This window comes from Hippocampus zosterae, chromosome 10 (assembly GCF_025434085.1).
Source record: "Hippocampus zosterae strain Florida chromosome 10, ASM2543408v3, whole genome shotgun sequence".
Taxonomy (NCBI): domain Eukaryota; kingdom Metazoa; phylum Chordata; class Actinopteri; order Syngnathiformes; family Syngnathidae; genus Hippocampus; species Hippocampus zosterae.
The window spans coordinates 22,591,709-22,610,093 of record NC_067460.1 but is presented as its reverse complement, the minus strand read 5'-3'; the positions used below and the strand labels follow the sequence as shown (position 1 = coordinate 22,610,093).

Below are 18,385 nucleotides of genomic sequence, written 5' to 3'. Positions count from 1 at the left end.
AATTAAATGGCAGCGCCGCGTGACAAATGAAATGTTTGCCGTGTCTGAGTGGTGACATTTCAAGCCAGCTGCGAGAGAGGCAGAAATAAAAGGTCCCCCCCATCCATTGTCTTAAGTTTAAAACTCTTTTGTGCTTGGCTGCACTTGGGATCTTTGACTGGAAAGACGACAAACTGGCTCAGTGCTTTCGGTTTGGTACTTCGATTTTGTTTGTATGAGCTTCCCAATCCGCAGATTTCACCGACCTCGCATCTGCCGCGATGAACGGAGTTTTGGTTCCAATGAAAAGCATGGACATTGTTAAGGCCTGACTAAATGAAGCTCCTCGCCTTATTCCAACATAGTTGCTTAGCACAAAGATGCCACTAGACTGCGCCAAAGCCAGATCTTTATTTTCAATATGGCATAAGCATGAAAACGGCGAATAGGAGAAAAGGTTCAACAAAGTTGCTACAGTACATCAATGACGACAGGTCGACTCAAGTTTTGGAGTTTTGTCCTTAAAAAAAATGTTGGTTTGTACAAAATCGATTTGTTTCCAACCATTTTTTTCAGTATGAACAATATGAATATAAGTTTTGGCTTGTTTCAAACAAAGCGGGCCAATTTCCTGAGCTGGTTTGTACAAAATGACCAAAATTTTTGGTTTGTGGCAAACAAAATGACCCAATTCTTGGGTCAAATTGACCCAAGAGGTCAATTGATCCAAATTGAGTTATTTAACATTTAAAAAAAAACACTTTTGTTTCGTCTGCCATCGTGATTGTGCAATGTCAACACGAGTCCTTCGTTAAATTATCTTTTGAATTAACCATTTTTGAGACACATTTGAAAGTTTGCTTTAAGCCAATGGAGGCCTTTCTTTTGGATTCACGGATTTCATGTCTTGACCTCATCATCATATTCTCAGCGCCACGACTCACATTTGAATCCATTGTAAAAGATGACAAGAGGACACGCTTGTAAAAATATACATCACATTTATTGGTCACCAGAAGTCCCTAAATGCTGCCTACTGTACTTCCACCAACGCGGGCCACGGAGCACCAAAGCGCTGCTACCAACAGAAACAAAGCCGATACGCACCACCGTGTTTTTCTCTAAAAGGTAACACAATGTACAAAAAAAAGCAAGTCTTGGAAAGTAGTCCGAGCCATCGTGGTTTGGTCCATTAAGAAGAAGAAGAAAAAAAAGCACTTCTTTCTTCGAGTGAGTTTTCTGCCGCCTGGCTAGTCGGGCAGCCAGAGGAAGGAGGAGGTGATGCGGGAGGGCAGGGGGGGTGGGCGATGCACATGTCCCAGATAATCCTGCTCGTGCTCCCATTGCATCTTTCCGTGAAGTATTCATGTTCCGTAGTCCCCGGGGGGGTCAATGAGACGAAGCACTTTTTTAAAAAACAATAAATAAAACCTCTCCTCGCACGGCACACGACAGCACGACACTAGCGCGATGTTGGACACGAAACTAAACAGGGTGACGAGATGAGTCAACCCCCCTCCGCCCGGATCTTTCCTCCTCCGTGGGAACGCCGAACGGCGGCGTCAAAGGGAATTAAAAAATGAAGAAGGGCGAGTCCCCCCACCCCCCCTACCCCCTTTCTTATCAAAAAACATATGAAGCGGCCTCACCAGGACGCTGAAGGCACCAGCAGAACCAGGAGCAACACAGACCACGTCAGGTTCTGTTTGCACTCGCCGCTCTTTGCCCGCACACCTGACAGGACCGAGAGTGGGAGGATTAGTAGCAAGATGCACACAAAAGTCTTGGACAGTCAACATCCGCCTATGCATATTTATTTTTAAGAATAATCAGAATATGGTTCTTTACCCCAAATTAATTTGACTTTTTTTTAACTTAAGAAGTGTGACTCAAACTGATAGTCCTTCACATTAATTTAAAAAAAAAAAAAACTGCTCTGGAGATAAATGTGACTGGCAGGTTAGCACACTCCAATTCAACAGATTTATATAATTGTATACATTTTTTTTTCAAAAATAAACTTAACATTTATCAGTATCGAAGAAGAGGGACTCGGTTTCAAAAAGGTTCTGTCCATTTGCACAACAAAAGTTAGCCGGCTAACTGCTAGCTATAAAAGTGGAAGATCAGTGAGTATTAGCACCAAAAACCACACCGGTTCTACCTTTGGCCACAGTATGCTGAGAGACCTTGGTTTAAGTAAAGTATTTGAAATTAAATGGGGGGGCGGGGGGGGGGGCAGGAATTGGGACTTTCCCTGGAGAGAAAAGTGTCTGTCAAAGCAGTTTAGCAAAGCAGGTTAGCATACTCTTTGATTCAATAGATTTGTCTGTGAAGATAGCTTCAAGATAGCTTTTTTTTTGTACAAAAATGTATTTTTCAAAACTAATGTAAAAAGGCATCATAAAATTAAGAACAGAATGAGGCCACATTGTTTTGGGAATATATTTCCGAAGAGAGCCCAATTTTAAACCGTCTCAATTTGACTGGAGGCGTTCAATCAAAGCCGAATAGCTACACGACATTTCCAAACGCAGTGTGTGGTGAGAGACAACGGTGTCATTGTCCAACTAATTACGGGTGCAAACAATACAGCCAGTGAACCGGCCACGAGGATAAAACATCTGCTAGGCGCTCTCGTCTGGTCGGCGCGCCGCTAGCAGGTTAATTGGCCGAACGCGCCCGTGAAGCTTTGTCCGTGTGTGGGTGAGGTAATTAAAAGAGTATTAGCCAAAGAAAACTTTGCTCACGCAAGAGCTTTGACTGCTTAATTACAACGGATAGCAGTGAACTATCCTAAAATAAACAGCTGGGGGGGGGGGGGGGGGGGTGGAGTAAAGAAGTAAATCCAGGTAAGTCCATTTTTTTTCAGCTAGCTGCAGTTTACGACAATGCTTATCGAATAAAAACTGACTGTCAAAACACATGATAATTTAGATTTGAATGAATCAGTCGATGCTCCGGAGGAAGGTCAGTTTTGCATATAGCCCCCCACCACCCCCAAAAACATATTCATTTTAGAGTACAACAACCCTTTAGCTTCTTTTGCTACTCAGGGAACGCCTTGTCCGATTGGCTGACAAGGTTCAGCTAAAAAAAAAAATTCACCGCAAAGCTCAAGCGTCGGAAATTTCCCAAGAGGTTCTCCAAGTCGATGAGTCAAAATGACCGTGACATTTCAAACGTCACTTGCCCCCCCAAAAAAATCAACAGACATCTTACCGGAAGAGGTGACGAGTCGTATTTGCGAGCTGACCAGCCCTTCGCCGCCCTCGCTAAGGGCGCGCACCTCGATGATGTACGTGCCGCCCTCCGGAAGCGAAAGCGTGGTGGACGGGTTGATGGTGCGAGTCACCTGGTTGTGGCCGCGGCCCTCCTGCTTTAGTAACACCTGTGCAACGACGACACAAACAGCCATTTTACATTCTGGGTCGTATTTGTCATTGTGTGCGTTTTGGTGGACTTTCGTGAATTCTGGCACATGAGCCGTGCATGAATCGAGTCGTTTTTAAAACACAGGTTGATCACTCTGGGGGGATTGTCGCGCGGCTAGCTTGCGCTGCGCAATACGTGGGGACGGGCTGGCAAATGAGCTAACAAAGCTTTCCAAACTACAGAAGCGGGATTTCCACACAGTCCCAAGATGGCACTGGATCATTGAAGAGAATCAAGTTTTAAAACATTTTGACTGAACAAGCAAAGGAAAATGGCTCCCTGCTAACCCCTCCCCACCCCCCAACTATGTTCCCCCCTCGCCTGCCTTGAAACAGCTTGGAGGTCACGAGCCAGAAGGGCGTTCTTGCCGCCTCTGAGCTGGAAAGCTTTGAAAGGTAGCCAGCTTTCTTCCTCCTCCTACTTGGCTTCCTCCTCCACAGCCTCTTCTCGCCGTGTTATCGGAGCATCAATGAAACCCTTGTTGCTATTTTTAAACCCCTCGTCACTGCGTAACATACTCTGGTATTTTTATATGTATTTTCTCATCCATACAGTGATAGGGATCATGTTCAAAGCTAGCTGTAGTGTGCATGCCGGGCCAGTAGTTGGCAGAATACACATGAGACAGTGTTGTTTTCGTCAACAATGATGAAATTATTTCGTCATCTTGTTGTATGCGTTATTATTTTAGAGTGATGGACGTTGATTCCGCTGTTACCGCTTTATCCGTTATTCTTTGCTATTGGGTGGAAACTTTGCGTTTTATTTTTAATGACTCAAATGATCACAAAAAAGGAATGACTAAAATTAATAAGCGTTTTTGCCCAAAAGACTCAAGACACAAAATTGAAAATGGCTGCCAAAAACAACACTAATGTGAGTGTAATCAATCCCGGTTGCTAAGTGGAATTTTTTAAAAACATTTGGAATCACGAATGGTAATGTTGTTCACAAGCAAATGGAATAAAAGTGCGGACTAAGCCAACTTGTCCTCTATTTTTTTTTATTAATGAATTATTCTTTATAATGGGCGGCCCGGTAGTCCAGTGGTTAGCACGTCGGCTTCACAGTGCAGAGGTACCGGGTTCGATTCCAGCTCTGGCCTCCCCTGTGTGGAGTTTGCATGTTCTCCCCAGGCCTGCGTGGGTTTTCTCCGGGTGCTCCGGTTTCCTCCCACATTCCAAAAACATGCGTGGCAGGCTGATTGAACACTCTAAATTGTCCCTAGGTGTGAGTGTGAGTGCGAATGGTTGTTCGTTTCTGTGTGCCCTGCGATTGGCTGGCAACCGATTCAGGTTGTCCCCCGCCTACTGCCCGAAGACAGCTGGGATAGGCTCCAACAACCCCCGCGACCCTGGTGAGGATCAAGCGGCTCGGAAGATGAATGAATGAATGAATATTGTCAATTCAGAAATGCAATTTGGAGCCAGTCACAAGAAGGAGTCATGCCATATGACAAATCTCTCTTTACCGATACCTTTCCTTGCATCTGGGTCATCACACTCTCAAGACAAGCTGAATCAATCATTTTCACGTTGATTTTTAAATGGTCATGTTTACGTTATGATGCAAACTGCTCCAGTAGGTCGGAAAACGGGCCCGGTTACCATGTAGCCGATGACGTCAGACTCATTTTCCTTGGACTTAACTGGGTCCCAGCTTAAAGACACATTGTTGCCCTCTTGAATCCACAACAGGTTGCCCGGAGGCTGCACAGGAGCTGAAGAATTGCAAAAGAAAAAAAAAATAATAATCATCAGGTCCAGAAAGAAGCGGGGTTCATCATATTATTGAGCTTACGGGCTTTCCTGGTCTTGGCCATGACGGAGGCACTGGCGGGTCCTTGTCCGATGCTGTTGAAGCCTTTGACGGTGAGCACATACTGCCTGTTGCCTTCCAAGCCCCCCAGCACCAGGGTGGTGTCGTTTTTTGTAGTTCTCTGTTTCCAGCCGGAGTCCTCCTTCTCGGACGCTCTCCAGTAGCTCACCTGGTCACACAGACGCATAGTTGCGTTCAGAGGTGGGAGCGAGTTTTGACCGTTGACGTTCACGTTTCAAGTCCCACCGGCAAATAAAAATCCGGCAAGTCGACTGAAGTCATTCATGATTTAAACGGCTCAAAATATCAAATCATCTTGATTAGTCACAACATATTTTAGCCACTTTGCACTCATGATCTGTACTTGCGTTAAGCTGTAAGACCTTTCGCGGGGGAATAGGAACCAGGCCAAAATCTCCTGCCCATGATATTTTATCTGAAAATTCAAATGTTTGAATTTAAACTGTATAACTTTCCAAGTGGGCGGCCCGGTAGTCCAGTGGTTAGCACGTCGGCTTCAAAGTGCAGAGGTACCGGGTTAGATTCCAGCTCCGGCCTCCCTGTGTGGAGTTTGCATGTTCTCCCCGGGCCTGCGTGGGTTTTCTCCGGGTGCTCCGGTTTCCTCCCACATTCCAAAAACATGCGCGGCAGGCTGATTGAACACTCTAAATTGTCCCTAGGTGTGAGTGTGAGCATGGTTGGTTGTTCGTCTTTGTGTGCCCTGTGATTGGCTGGCAACCGATTCAGGGTGTCCCCCGCCTACTGCCCGAAGACAGCTGGGATAGGCTCCAGCACCCCCCGCGACCCTAGTGAGGATCAAGCGGCTCGGAAGATGATTGAACTTTCCAAGTCGAGCAGATCAAGTGAAAAGTCCGCCATTTCCAAAGTCCGAAAATTGCTAACTGAAGTCCGAAGTACAAGACGGGGGGGCATTGCGGTCACATGACACACTCGAGCTTCCTCCTATTGGATCGCATTTAATTGTATGTGGTGTACCTAATGAATTGTCTGCACAGTGTATGATGACGAGCACACCTCGTATCCTTTGGGTCTTCCGGGACCAGGGTTAGGCGGCCTCCATGTGACTCTGATTTGCGAAGCCGAAATTGCATAGGCTTTCACGTCCGATGGCGCCTCTCTGGGCTCTGCACACGCAAACACACAATTCTTTTTGATTGTGCTTTCCCCCCCCAAAAATGTGTCCCAACAAGCCAAATTTGACCTCACCGCCCTCGGCCGAGTAGATGACGACGACCGGGCTGAATGGCCCGTCGCCCTTGTTGTTGTACACGCCCACTTTCACCTCAAAGGGAGTCAGCGGCGGGAAGGTCTCGTCGCGGTATTTGTACGTGGTGGAGTCGGCCGACGTCACCATCTTCTCCTTCCAGCCTCGCGTGCCGTTGGCGCGGAAGGCCACGATGTAGCCGAAGCCCTCGCCGTTTTGGAACTCCTCCGACACGGGCTGGTACAGGAAGAGAAACAGTTTTTTTTAGGGGAGACCAAATGCTATCTGGGTAATTGTTGTTGTTCATCGGCTAGAATGCACCACGAGGGTCAACTTCAAGCTAAAATCATTCATTCATTCATTCATCTTCCGAGCCGCTTGATCCTCACTAGGGTCGCGGGGGGTGCTGGAGCCTATCCCAGCTGTCTTCGGGCAGTAGGCGGAGGACACCCTGAATCGGTTGCCAGCCAAACCGGAGCACCCGGAGAAAACCCACGCAGACCCGGGGAGAACATGCAAACTCCACACAGGGATGCCGGAGCTGGAATCGAACCCGATACCTCTGCACTGTGAAGCCGACGTGCTAACCACTGGGCTACTGGGCCGCCCAAGCTAAAATCACAAAATAGTAATACTGCACGTGGATATCAACGTCGTACTTGGCTTTTATTTTGAAGTGTGCCCTCAGAAGCAAATGTGGCGGCTGACTTGACTTCCAATTGAGGCTGGCCTTGTCCTTCAGTGCGCAAAAGCGTGATGACAGACTTGGATTGGATAATCCATATTCAATTTCCAGTCCTCATACGCACCGGCGCACCACTTATGAGCATCCCTGTAATTATGAGCTGGATGCATTCCTTCCAATAGCTAATGCTGACTGATCGGTTCAAATACTGAGTGCACGTTGGCTAATATGCAAATATGTGTTTTGCCTGAACAAGACCGACCAAAAAAAAAATCCCCAAAAACTAACAAGCTTAGTTTTTGATACGTTTTAGATACGTTAGCTTGTTAGCTATAAGCTAACGTATCTTTACTAAGGCTATCAACAAACAATCAAATTATCACCGAGACACACTAACTCGGTTAAATTATCAAATGAAAAATCGAAGACAGTGGTTTGATGAAAAAAAAAAACGAACATGTGCAGTTTCACTTTTTGGCACATCAACTAAAAGAAACAAACTTTTCTCATGCGGAGCAATTTCCTTTGCGGTTACAGTAATTCCCTGCCAGTGTTCATAAAGCGGCAGTCTGGCGTGACGATTGGAAGGCCAGCGCGTGGCTCAGCGGCGCTCTTACACCAAAGACGTTTGTCTCGTGGCATCGCTGACGGGAGGATTTTTTTTTTCCCCTTCCTCCTTTAGAACGGCGTCTGGTGTGGTTTCCCTCGAGTTGTCTTGTCCAGCAACTCCATCCAATCAAACAGCAATTCATTAGGACGGAATTCAATTAATTAACTGAGACGAGCGGATTAAGGACCTTGCTCAATGCAATATATGGAAACGAGCCGCTGCCTTTTGCGTTTAATGGAATGTGTTTTAATGACAGTGCGTGAAAGCCAATATAAATATTAATCAAGACTGACTTCCACCGCCAGAGATTGCACGCAACGCATTGCAAGTCCGAAAATTTCTTTAATTTGCTGTACTCGGTATTTTTAAAAATATATATTTATTGTGGGCAGCCCGGTAGTCCAGTGGTTAGCACGTCGGCTTCACAGTGCAGAGGTACCGGGTTCGATTCCAGCTCCGGCCTCCCTGTGTGGAGTTTGCATGTTCTCCCCGGGCCTGCGTGGGTTTTCTCCGGGTGCTCCGGTTTCCTCCCACATTCCAAAAATATGCATGGCAGGCTGATTGAACACTCTAAATTGTCCCTAGGTGTGAGTGTGAGCGTGGATGGTTGTTCGTCTTTGTGTGCGCTGTGATTGGCTGGCAACCAATTCAGGGTGTCCCCCGCCTACTGCCCGGAGACAGCTGGGATAGGCTCCAGCACCCCCCGCGACCCTAGTGAGGATCAAGCGGCTCGGAAGATGAATGAATGAAATGAATATTTATTGTGGTCAAGTATCGGAAGGATCCAATCAAAGTTTTTGGGGGATTTTAAGTAATGCTGATATTTTCTTTGGCGGCGTTGATTCCAAATGGAAGCGAAATCGAACTTGAAGCAGATTTCTGGAACCCGATTCCACTTGTCAGAGGTTTTGAATATGGTTACAATAAGTAGTTTGTGTGTGAAATGGAAAAAATATATGAATCCAAGAATCAGCAATACATTAAAAAAAAAAAAAGCTTCCAAGTGAATGGGCCCGGGAACGCCTGGCCCAAATGAGCCACGTCCTCCCCAGAGGTAATGGCGGCGGGATGGAAAGGCGATGACCAATCACCGTGACCGTGCTCATTACAGGGATGATCAGCGGAGCTAAATGAGCTGTCATCAAAGTGGATCATTACAGGCCGGCCGTGCCGCTCATTGAATATGAACCTTTTAGGAGCGGCGTGAACAAACGGAAGCCATTTAGGACCCTGCTGGTGGGGCGGAGGATGGGGAGGGCCGCGTGGACAGAGCGTGACAAATGAGCTCATCACCCAGCCTTTATGGGCGAGGTGACCAGAGCTGGACAAAAATACTCACATTTCGAACCTCAGAAGAAGCACCGCAGTGCTTGTGGTGCTTGCAGCCACAGATATGGAACTAACTTACTAAGAACCCAAATAGCGGTTGCCAAATGTGTGGTTCTCTCAAACAGATTGCGCACCATGGAGCGTTTACAAGAGAACTGCGCACAGAAAAATGACATTTGAAGTGATGGAACTGGAAATGTTAGTGGAAGCGCCAACATATTATTGAGATACGGACGATGATTGATTCAGCTTGTCTTGAGAGTGTGATGACCCAGATGCAAGGAAAGGTATCGGTAAAAAGAGATTTGTCATATGGCATGACTCCTTCTTGTGACTGGCTCCAAATTGCATTTCTGAATTGACAATATTCATTCATTCATTCATCTTCCGAGCCGCTTGATCCTCACCAGGGTCGTGGGGGTTGCTGGAGCCTATCCCAGCTGTCTTCGGGCAGTAGGCGGGGGACACCCTGAATCGGTTGCCAGCCAATCGCAGGGCACACAGAAACGAACAACCATTCGTACTCACACTCACACCTAGGGACAATTTAGAGTGTTCAATCAGCCTGCCTCGCATGTTTTTGGAATGTGGGAGGAAACCGGAGCACCCGGAGGAAACTCACGCAGGCCCGGGGAGAACATGCAAACTCCACACAGGGAGGCCGGAGCTGGAATCGAACCCGGTACCTCTGCACTGTGAAGCCAACGTGCTAACCACTAGACTACCGGGCCGCCCGAATTGACAATATGTCGTGATAATTTTCGTGTCTGGCTACCGCAATTCATATCAGGTTGGATAAATCCCATTCCTTGTGTTGATTCCAACTTCTTCCCCCCACACTCCTCCCACAGCGGTAATTTGGCGTGTGTTGGAAGACACAATTCAGAGTGCTTTCAAATAAAATTTGTGCAGCGAAGCTTTCGTAAATCAGGCCCACGGTGTATCATGCACCTGGGTCAGACAGGCTTTTGCTTCAAATCATAAAAGGAATAGAAGTGCTCCCTTATTTCTTTGTTTTGGTTTTGAGTCGTACAGAGCGAAGGGAAAAGTCATCACACTCACAGGCCCCGTAATAAAACCTGCATGCTACAAGATGGAAAATTTGATTTGGAGCTCAAAAATGGCCCGAAAATAATACTCAAGACACTCAAACTACTTAAGTACAGGAACGAGTATTTGTAGTTTGTTACTTCCAACCGGATACAAGCGGCTGAAATGAGTTTTCTCCGCAGGGTGTCCGGGCTCTCCCTTAGAGATAAGGTGAGAAGCTCAGTCATCCGGGAGGGGCTCAGAGTCGAGCCGCTTCTCCTCCACATCGAGAGGAGCCAGATGAGGTGGCTTGGGCATCTGATTCGGATGCCTCCTGAGCGCCTCCCCGGTGAGGTGTTCCGGTCATGTCCCACCGGGAGGAGACCCAGAGGAAGACCCAGGACACGCTGGAGAGACTATGTCACCCAGCTTGCCTGGGAACGACTCGGGATCCCCCGGGGAGAGCTGGAAGAAGTAGCTAGGGAGAGGAAAGTCTGGGCTTCCCTGCTAAAGCTGTTGCCCCCGCGACCCGGCCCCGGATAAGCGGTAGATGATGGATGGATGGATGGATGGATGGATACTTCCAACCACTGGGGCCAAGTGAGAGTGAAGGGGCCACATGTGGACAGAGCCTGGTAACTCTGCTCGTGACAAAGCGCTAATGGGCTCGGTGACTGCGAGGGCAATGCTAATGGACGCCCCCGCTGGAAAAGCAGCCGACTGTTTAGTCATTCATCCTGCTTTAACGGCGTCCGGCCCTTCCGCCGTCGACCCTCCGGCAGATGATTACAGAAGCGTTCCCGAACAAGCCAAAGCCGGCAAAAAGGCTCGCGTCTCCTTTAATAAGGGCCACCATCGATCACCTGGCGCCCGCTGCTGATTTATTCCCAAAGTGTTGAGCGGCCACCGGAGGAAATAGCGCACGGGCGGGTAACCGGTTGAGGTTGCAAGAGCGAGGAGCTTGTCAAATTTATGGATGACAGTGAGGCGTAGTGGAGAGACATCATCACATTCATATTTCTTATCACTCGCTCACATGAGTGAATACCTCCACCAAGGCCAACCGAAAGCAACGATTGCGTCCAGTGCGGTAAATTGAGTCCTGAAAGGTTCTTCCTCCAGTAAAGGGAAACAAAATATTGGAAGCGGTTGTGACGCAGTGCAGTTGTGCAACCACAATCTTCAAGATTCATCCGTCGTCTGTGCCTCTTGTGCCTTCAATCCAGACACAGCCGAACGAGCTCACGTCGCTACCAAATACCATTATTACTGTCGAATAGAACCCCCCCACCCAAAAAAAACAACAAAAAAAGCCCCCAGATAAGCCTTGATTAACAATACATTTCTGGCGTAAGATGGAGTTTTGACCGCCGTTTATCACATTTTAATCGTGTGCAAAGAGTACATTTCATCTAATAAAGTACTTTTTTTTCGGTATACACCTTGGATTGATTACCCATCAATCACAGGGCGCATTCTTCAAATTCCTACCATTTAGATCCTATTAGGTAGACAGAACTTTTTGTGGTCACCCCGAGTCCCAATCTGCCCCACTGTCATTTGGTGTTCCACAAGGCTCAATTTGGGGGCCCCTGCAGTTTTCAGTGTATTTTCTACCCCTGGGTTTCATCTCAAGAAAACATGGTATTGTCTTTCACTGCAATGTGGATGACAGTCAGATCTACAACATGTCCTGCTAATCCATAAGGACACATTCTCCTGCAGTCCGCTTTTGTCCTCTCTGGAGTAAATCAAAGCCTGGATGGCACGAAATGTAGTTATGGTGTATGGTCTTGAATTACTGTATGTGATGACTTCACACTCTCACCCATCATTTTTTATATGGCAAAATACTGTGGATGGGATGGATTCCCATTCCTTTCAACGGGGAAAGTTCATCTGAGATACGAGTGATTTGGGGTCAAGGAACTAATTAAACTAGCGAGTCAAGCGACCACTGTATTAATATGCGAAGTGGACTCTAGCCAACAATATGTTACACCGACCCAACCAATGACAGCAGCAGGCCACCATTCCATCTGGATGGCGCTCGCCCCTCCATCATTTACCCATAAGCCCACCTTTCCACTCCTTCTGCCCGTGGCAGTTGGACTCCCAGGCCCCACTTAATAACGATGACTTGATTCCACATCTGTTCAGCCCTCCCCCGTTTGCGAAAGTGTCCTTCAACCCATCTTAATTACAAATTCTTGGCCTTGCTCATAGTCATTCGGGACGCGTCGCATTAAGCCCCGCCTCCCCCCATGCCGCCAAACCACCCAACTCCCGACCTGTCTGTGGGGTGAGCCTGTGACAAGTTCACGCCAATTTCCTCTTCGCTTGCCGCGAGAGTTACTATCTTTAGCGATTGATCACAAACACAATACGCACCGACGGGTTCATCTGGAGCGGTTCTGACACGCCGTCTTCTTCCCCCTTTTTCTTCAGAGACTCAATTGCATATTCACTGCATCTTCATCACTGCGACAAGGCTCCCAGGTGGGCTGAGAGGACCGCCTCGCCAGCACATTTGTCAACCGTGACCAAGGTGAGCCTCCCCTACCTCAAACGTTTATGCCTTGAGATACATTTGTCCAGCGACCATACAATACCAAACACTCTTATCTCAAATCATGTTTGCCTGTTGAAATGAATGAATGTGCCATTAATCTAATATAGCCTCCGCACAAAAATAACATTTTTGATTTGTGTTTTTAAGGAAAAGAATATTGTACTCGGCGGCCCGGTAGTCCAGTGGTTAGCACATCGGCTTCACAGTGCAGAGGTACCGGGTTCGATTCCAGCTCCGGCCTCCCTGTGTGGAGTTTGCATGTTCTCCCCGGGCCTGGGTGGGTTTTCTCCGGGTGCTCCGGTTTCCTCCCACATTCCAAAAAAAAAACATGCGTGGCAGGCTGATTGAACACTCTAAATTGTCCCGAGGTGTGAGTGTGAGTGCGAATGGTTGTTCGTTTCTGTGTGCCCTGCGATTGGCTGGCAACCGATTCAGGGTGTCCCCCGCCTACTGCCCAAAGACAGCTGGGATAGGCTCCAGCACCCCCCGCGACCCTAGTGAGGATCAAGCGGCTCGGAAGATGAATGAATGAATGAATATTGTACTCTACATAAACCTAGAGTAATGACAATGCAACAGAATTTAACGAATTAACAGTTAATGCATCGTGATTTAATACTGCAATCCATTTTGTGATGCTGCTCCTTCTGGTGTGTCTGATCTGGCCATCGGGAGGCAGTATCATGCCGTCATAAACGAAGAAGAACAGCACTTCTTCTGTTACTTGGTAAGAGGAGTCTTTTTTTTCAAATGCCTGTGAGTATTGTTCCATTATCTGTCCACGTGCAGCGTTAGTGTTCAAATATCGGGTGCTTTGAAAACAACAATTGATGTGTGAATGGTGTTTGTCATTGTGAGCATGAAGCAGAGCAGACTTTCCTTTGGCAAAGCAACTGTAGGTGGTTGTTTTAAATGCGCAACATGTACTTCTCTTTGTTTTATGTTTAGTTTGACAGTAAACTCAACTGGGAGTGCTGTTAAACATCTCAAAGTTTCTCAGTTGTTACAATATTTGCCGATTATCTTCTGGCACAGTCAAACATCTTCAATATGAATTAAATGTATTATTATATGTATATATTTTTTGAAAAGGTTACTCAAGAAAAAATACTATCATTTAATCCTATTTTGTTTGTCATTAAAATACTTTTTTTTTAAGAAAAGAGATTTCTCCCTACCCAAGTTTATTCTATGAAATATGCAAGTGAAATCATGCACGCGTAAATGAAATAAAAATAATTTCTGATTCAGATGGTAAAAATACAAAATGACCCCCATGCTGACAATTCCGGCATTTCTATTATTTCTTTAATTCCCTGCCACAATGCCCCCCCCCCCTCCACCTCACAATTCAACGTCTGTATTACATTCTGTGTTTAGCGCTCCGGCTGAACGTCCCCCCTGGGTTCAATGAGATAATCCCCTTTATCTCGGACGGGAGCGTCTTATTACAGTAATCACTTCTACCTCTGCTCTGGCGGAAAACAATCGTGCTGTGGCTCGCTGCTCTGCTCCCAGGGTTTGTTTTGCAAAAAAGAAACATAAAAGCCTGATCAAAGCCGGTCTTGACCACCCTCTGCGCAAAGAAATGTCTTTTGTCATTCACGTTCGCTGAAAGTAACGCATGGATAAAGTCAGAGCTGTTTGCGACGGAGCGAGCATATATCGAGTGCGTGTCCATACTAATACTATTGTTTTTATTCCGAGCTAATTCGTTATTGATTTTTGCCTCGCAGGGACGCGGCAGCTCGGGCTACATCGGTAAATCAGCAAATAAGACCACGCACAACTGATAAAGTGTTTGTTTAAAATAAAATTTAAAAAAATGCTGCTTTGCAATCGATCCAAACATTCTCGCTGTTGATTATTCTGTGCCCAGGGTGATTTTGTTAAGTCTGCCGGGGTGGTTTTGCGGTCTAGTGTGGTACAGTGGAACCTCTAAAGCAGGGGAGGGGGATGTGTGAAATATGGCGCAGGTGATGATTTTTTAAAAAAAATATGCACTCAGATTGTCAAAAGTCAATTCTCAAATGGGGCGGCCTGGTAGTCCAGTGGTTAGCACGTCGGCTTCACAGTGCAGAGGTACCGGGTTCGATTCCAGCTCCGGCCTCCCTGTGTGGAGTTTGCATGTTCTCCCCGGGCCTGCGTGGGTTTTCTCCAGGTGCTCCGGTTTCCTCCCACATTCCAAAAATATGCATGGCAGGCTGATTGAACACTCTAAATTGTTCCTAGGTGTGAATGTGAGCGTGGATGGTTGTTCGTCTCTGTGTGCCCTGCGATTGGCTGGCTACCGATTCAGGGTGTGCCCGGAGACAGCTGGGATAGGCTCCAGCACCCCCCGCGACCCTAGTGAGGATCAAGCGGTTAGGAAGATGAATGAATGAATGAATGAATAAAATCAATTAAAATGCACATACACATTTAACAAAGCCGTATTTGTAGATGTAATTTAATTATACATTTTGTAATTGGCTTTATCGGTTATCTCACTGGAGTCAAAAATCCAAATGGGCCTTGGTGGAGGCCTGCGCTCCACCGAGTGTCATTCTATTTTCATTTTGGATCCATTTTCAGCCGGAACAACCCCAGACTCTTGTCAAGTTTCCATCCCACGCAGAAAAAAAACCTTCCTCCGAGTTTTAATTAGAGACCAGTGGACGGTTGCGAGACGGACGCGACGTCGCTAATCGACTCTCTGTGACAGCGAACGCAACCGAGTGTAAACGCTTGTGATTATTTTGCAAAAACGTTCAAAGTCGTTCAACCGTTTCCTGCGAGGCTTTGGAGGCAGCCGCATCCATCAACCACGTTTGATCCCCCCCAAACCCCCCCACCCTGTCCCATTCTAGCCTCCCGATATGTGACAGGTATTCCCAGGTAAGACAAAGTGACAAATGCTAATGGTTGGCCCATGCAGCAGCAGCAACAGCCTCCATTCAGTCACATTTACGGCTCTGGAATTCATGAAGAACTCCCAGTGAAGCTGACAGAGATCGGGGGGGGGGGGCCTAAAAGCTGCCCACCTCATTGGGCCCCGTCCGTCCATTGACTGATGTTTCTTAGCCAATCCCACTGCACCCAAATTATATATTTTGGGACTTTTTTGTTTGGCTTGCTTTTTAAGGGCTCCATCTTTGAAAGTTATACAACCATGTACATTTGAAACACGCTGCTGGAAAAACGGGAGCAGCAGAGTGGCACGAAAATGAAACCTTTTTTGGAAGCTGTCTGTCTTAAAGCCCAGTGGTCACGGTGACATTCCACACACACACACACACACACACACACACACACAATACACACACTGAAAAAAAGAAAAAACTAAACAAAAAAAATCAAGCTGGTGCACCGCTTACCTCCCAAGAGATGACCAGTTCGTGCCTGCGGCCATTCCCGCCACTCACATTCGCCGGCGCCACTGAGGGCACTGAAGACCATAAAAGGAAAGTTTTCACATTACACACCTTGAAGGTACACCCCCCCCCCCCCAAAAAAAAAATCTCTATTCTAAATGTACCTGCTTCTTTGCTCCGCACTCCTCTGGAAGGAGCGCTGGGATCTCCCGTACCGATGGCATTGCTGGCAACAACTCGGAACTCGTACTCCACCCAGGGGTTGAGTTCTACGGCCACGGCCGACTCCAAGTCCCCGGTGACGGGTTCTGGGTCTGCAGTGGGCAAAAATTTACCATCGGGTTGAAACTGTCTCCATCTTATTGTGATAAAGTAAAGAGTACAAACTACAAATCTATTTTCAAATGCAAGGAGTAGAAATAAAGAATTGTATGAAAACTAAATAAGTACGTTACCTAAAAAAATAAATAAAATAAAAATAATCTACTGGGCGGCCCGGTAGTCCAGTGGTTAGCACGTCAGCTTCACAGTGCAGAGGTACCGGGTTCGATCCCAGCTCCGGCCTCCCTGTGTGGGGTTTGCATGTTCTCCCCGGGCCTGCGTGGGTTTTCTCCGGGTGCTCCGGTTTCCTCCCACATTCCAAAAACATGCGTAGCAGGCTGATTGAACACTCTAAATTGTCCCTAGGTGTGAGTGTGAGTGTGAATGGTTGTTCATCTCTGTGTGCCCTGCGATTGGCTGGCAACCGATTCAGGGTGTCCCCCGCCTACTGCCCGAAGACGGCTGGGATAGGCTCCAGCACCCCCCGCGACCCTAATGAGGATCAAGCGGTACAGAAGATGAATGAATGAATGAATAATCTACTGAAGTACAATGACAGAATATTTGTACTTCATTACATCCCACCACTGATTACACCACACAGTGGAGCCGGTTTCATATTTAATCCGGTGCTCCGAGTCAGGAAAACAAGACAAAAGAGAACATGAAATATTTCGCTTTGCATATTTTTCTATACTGGGCAGTCACAGACCTGCTTTGCGTCGTTTGTCTAAAAAGGCTTCCAAAGCACAATTCAATCCATCGTCGCGAACGGTTTACACGCAGCTGATCTTTTTTGTAATCCCGAGGGCGGAGAAACGCGCTTGTGACGGTATTTTGCTAATCCTCTGGAACGCGACATGCTAACGAAGACGTCTTCCGGTGAAAGCTCTTGTGATTATCTCACCATAGTGGAGCAACCACGACAGCATCCCGACAATGCACTCGCCGTACATCCAGATTAGGGTTCTGACAACAAAGCTAATGCGCATCAATTCTTAGCACTCGACTATGCTTTAATGCTAATTGATGCCTTTGGTAACAAAATACAAAAAATAAAATAAAAAAATCAGCACAAATGGCATATAAGCATGCAGACGCGGATCTCCTAATTGAGCCCACAAAGGTGACGGCATGAAAGATAATTCAAATATTTTTTGCTGAATTTCTACGTGTTAAAATTGGTCTGATTTGTCGGTTTGGGTGCTGGAAGCTTTTCTCGTTCAGTCAAAATCATCTCGCGCGGCGAGCGCCATATCCATTACCTGTTTTGACCGTTTGCCATCCCAATGAAAAGGGACTGCGGGCCTGTAGGTGATAGGTATTGATCGGACTGTGGTTGTCCAAGCCGCGGGTCCACGACAGGGTGGCGGTGGTCTCAGTGATCTCCTCCACAATCACGACACCGGGAGGGCCGGGAGGACCTACAAGAAAGACAAGACGCGAAAAATCTGATGCTTTGTGTTGTCTCGGTTCTTCACCAAGAGTGGTAAAAGCATGTCTCCCGCCAATGAAAAAAAAAAAAAAAAGACTGAGGAAGAAATATCGGGATACCAGGACAAACGGGGGAGGGAGACCCGAAAAGCAGGAAGCTCATTGGAGAGATGCAGGAGCTTCACAGAGTAGGAAGAACCATTGTTAAAGAAGCGCTACGACGTTCATCTTGTCTACTGATACTAATTTTAAGGTTTCTTTTTTTTCTTCTTTGGTGACGAGGAAAAACTCTTACCTGGCGGACATTTTGAGCTGTCGCTTCAGCCTTCATTGGAGCTGTCACTACTTCCCGGCGATGTGTCTTAAAAACGGCTAACCGGGTTAAAATAATACGACCCGACCAGGTCAATGCTACGCTCCAGTCACCCCCACAAGAGAGTTAGAAGGAAATATCTTTTAAGAAGAGCTGCCCAGAGAAACGGGTGCTAGCTAAAAGTACAATTCCTCTTCTGAAAACGATACCAGGAGACCAGAGACGCAATATCAGGACACGGCACAGGCACGTGCTATCGCTAACCCACAACAGGAGGGTCGC

The 18,385-nt window shown here is 47.0% G+C and overlaps 1 protein-coding gene across 1 annotated transcript in view; it reads right to left on the bottom strand.

The window, feature by feature from the left end:
* Positions 1 to 960: 960 nt before the first annotated feature.
* The window catches only part of cntn5 (contactin 5), a 92,343-nt gene continuing 74,918 nt past the window's right edge, over positions 961 to 18,385 (bottom strand). The window contains exons 16-25 of the mRNA XM_052078377.1: positions 17,622 to 17,780; positions 16,200 to 16,349; positions 16,039 to 16,109; positions 6,460 to 6,694; positions 6,268 to 6,377; positions 5,215 to 5,401; positions 5,022 to 5,134; positions 3,202 to 3,370; positions 1,629 to 1,713; positions 961 to 1,384 (exon numbers count right to left, since the gene is read on the bottom strand). Of these exons, the coding sequence (XP_051934337.1) occupies positions 1,369 to 1,384; positions 1,629 to 1,713; positions 3,202 to 3,370; positions 5,022 to 5,134; positions 5,215 to 5,401; positions 6,268 to 6,377; positions 6,460 to 6,694; positions 16,039 to 16,109; positions 16,200 to 16,349; positions 17,622 to 17,780 (1,295 nt within the window). The 3' untranslated portion in view covers positions 961 to 1,368. The remainder of the gene's footprint in view (positions 1,385 to 1,628; positions 1,714 to 3,201; positions 3,371 to 5,021; positions 5,135 to 5,214; positions 5,402 to 6,267; positions 6,378 to 6,459; positions 6,695 to 16,038; positions 16,110 to 16,199; positions 16,350 to 17,621; positions 17,781 to 18,385) is intronic.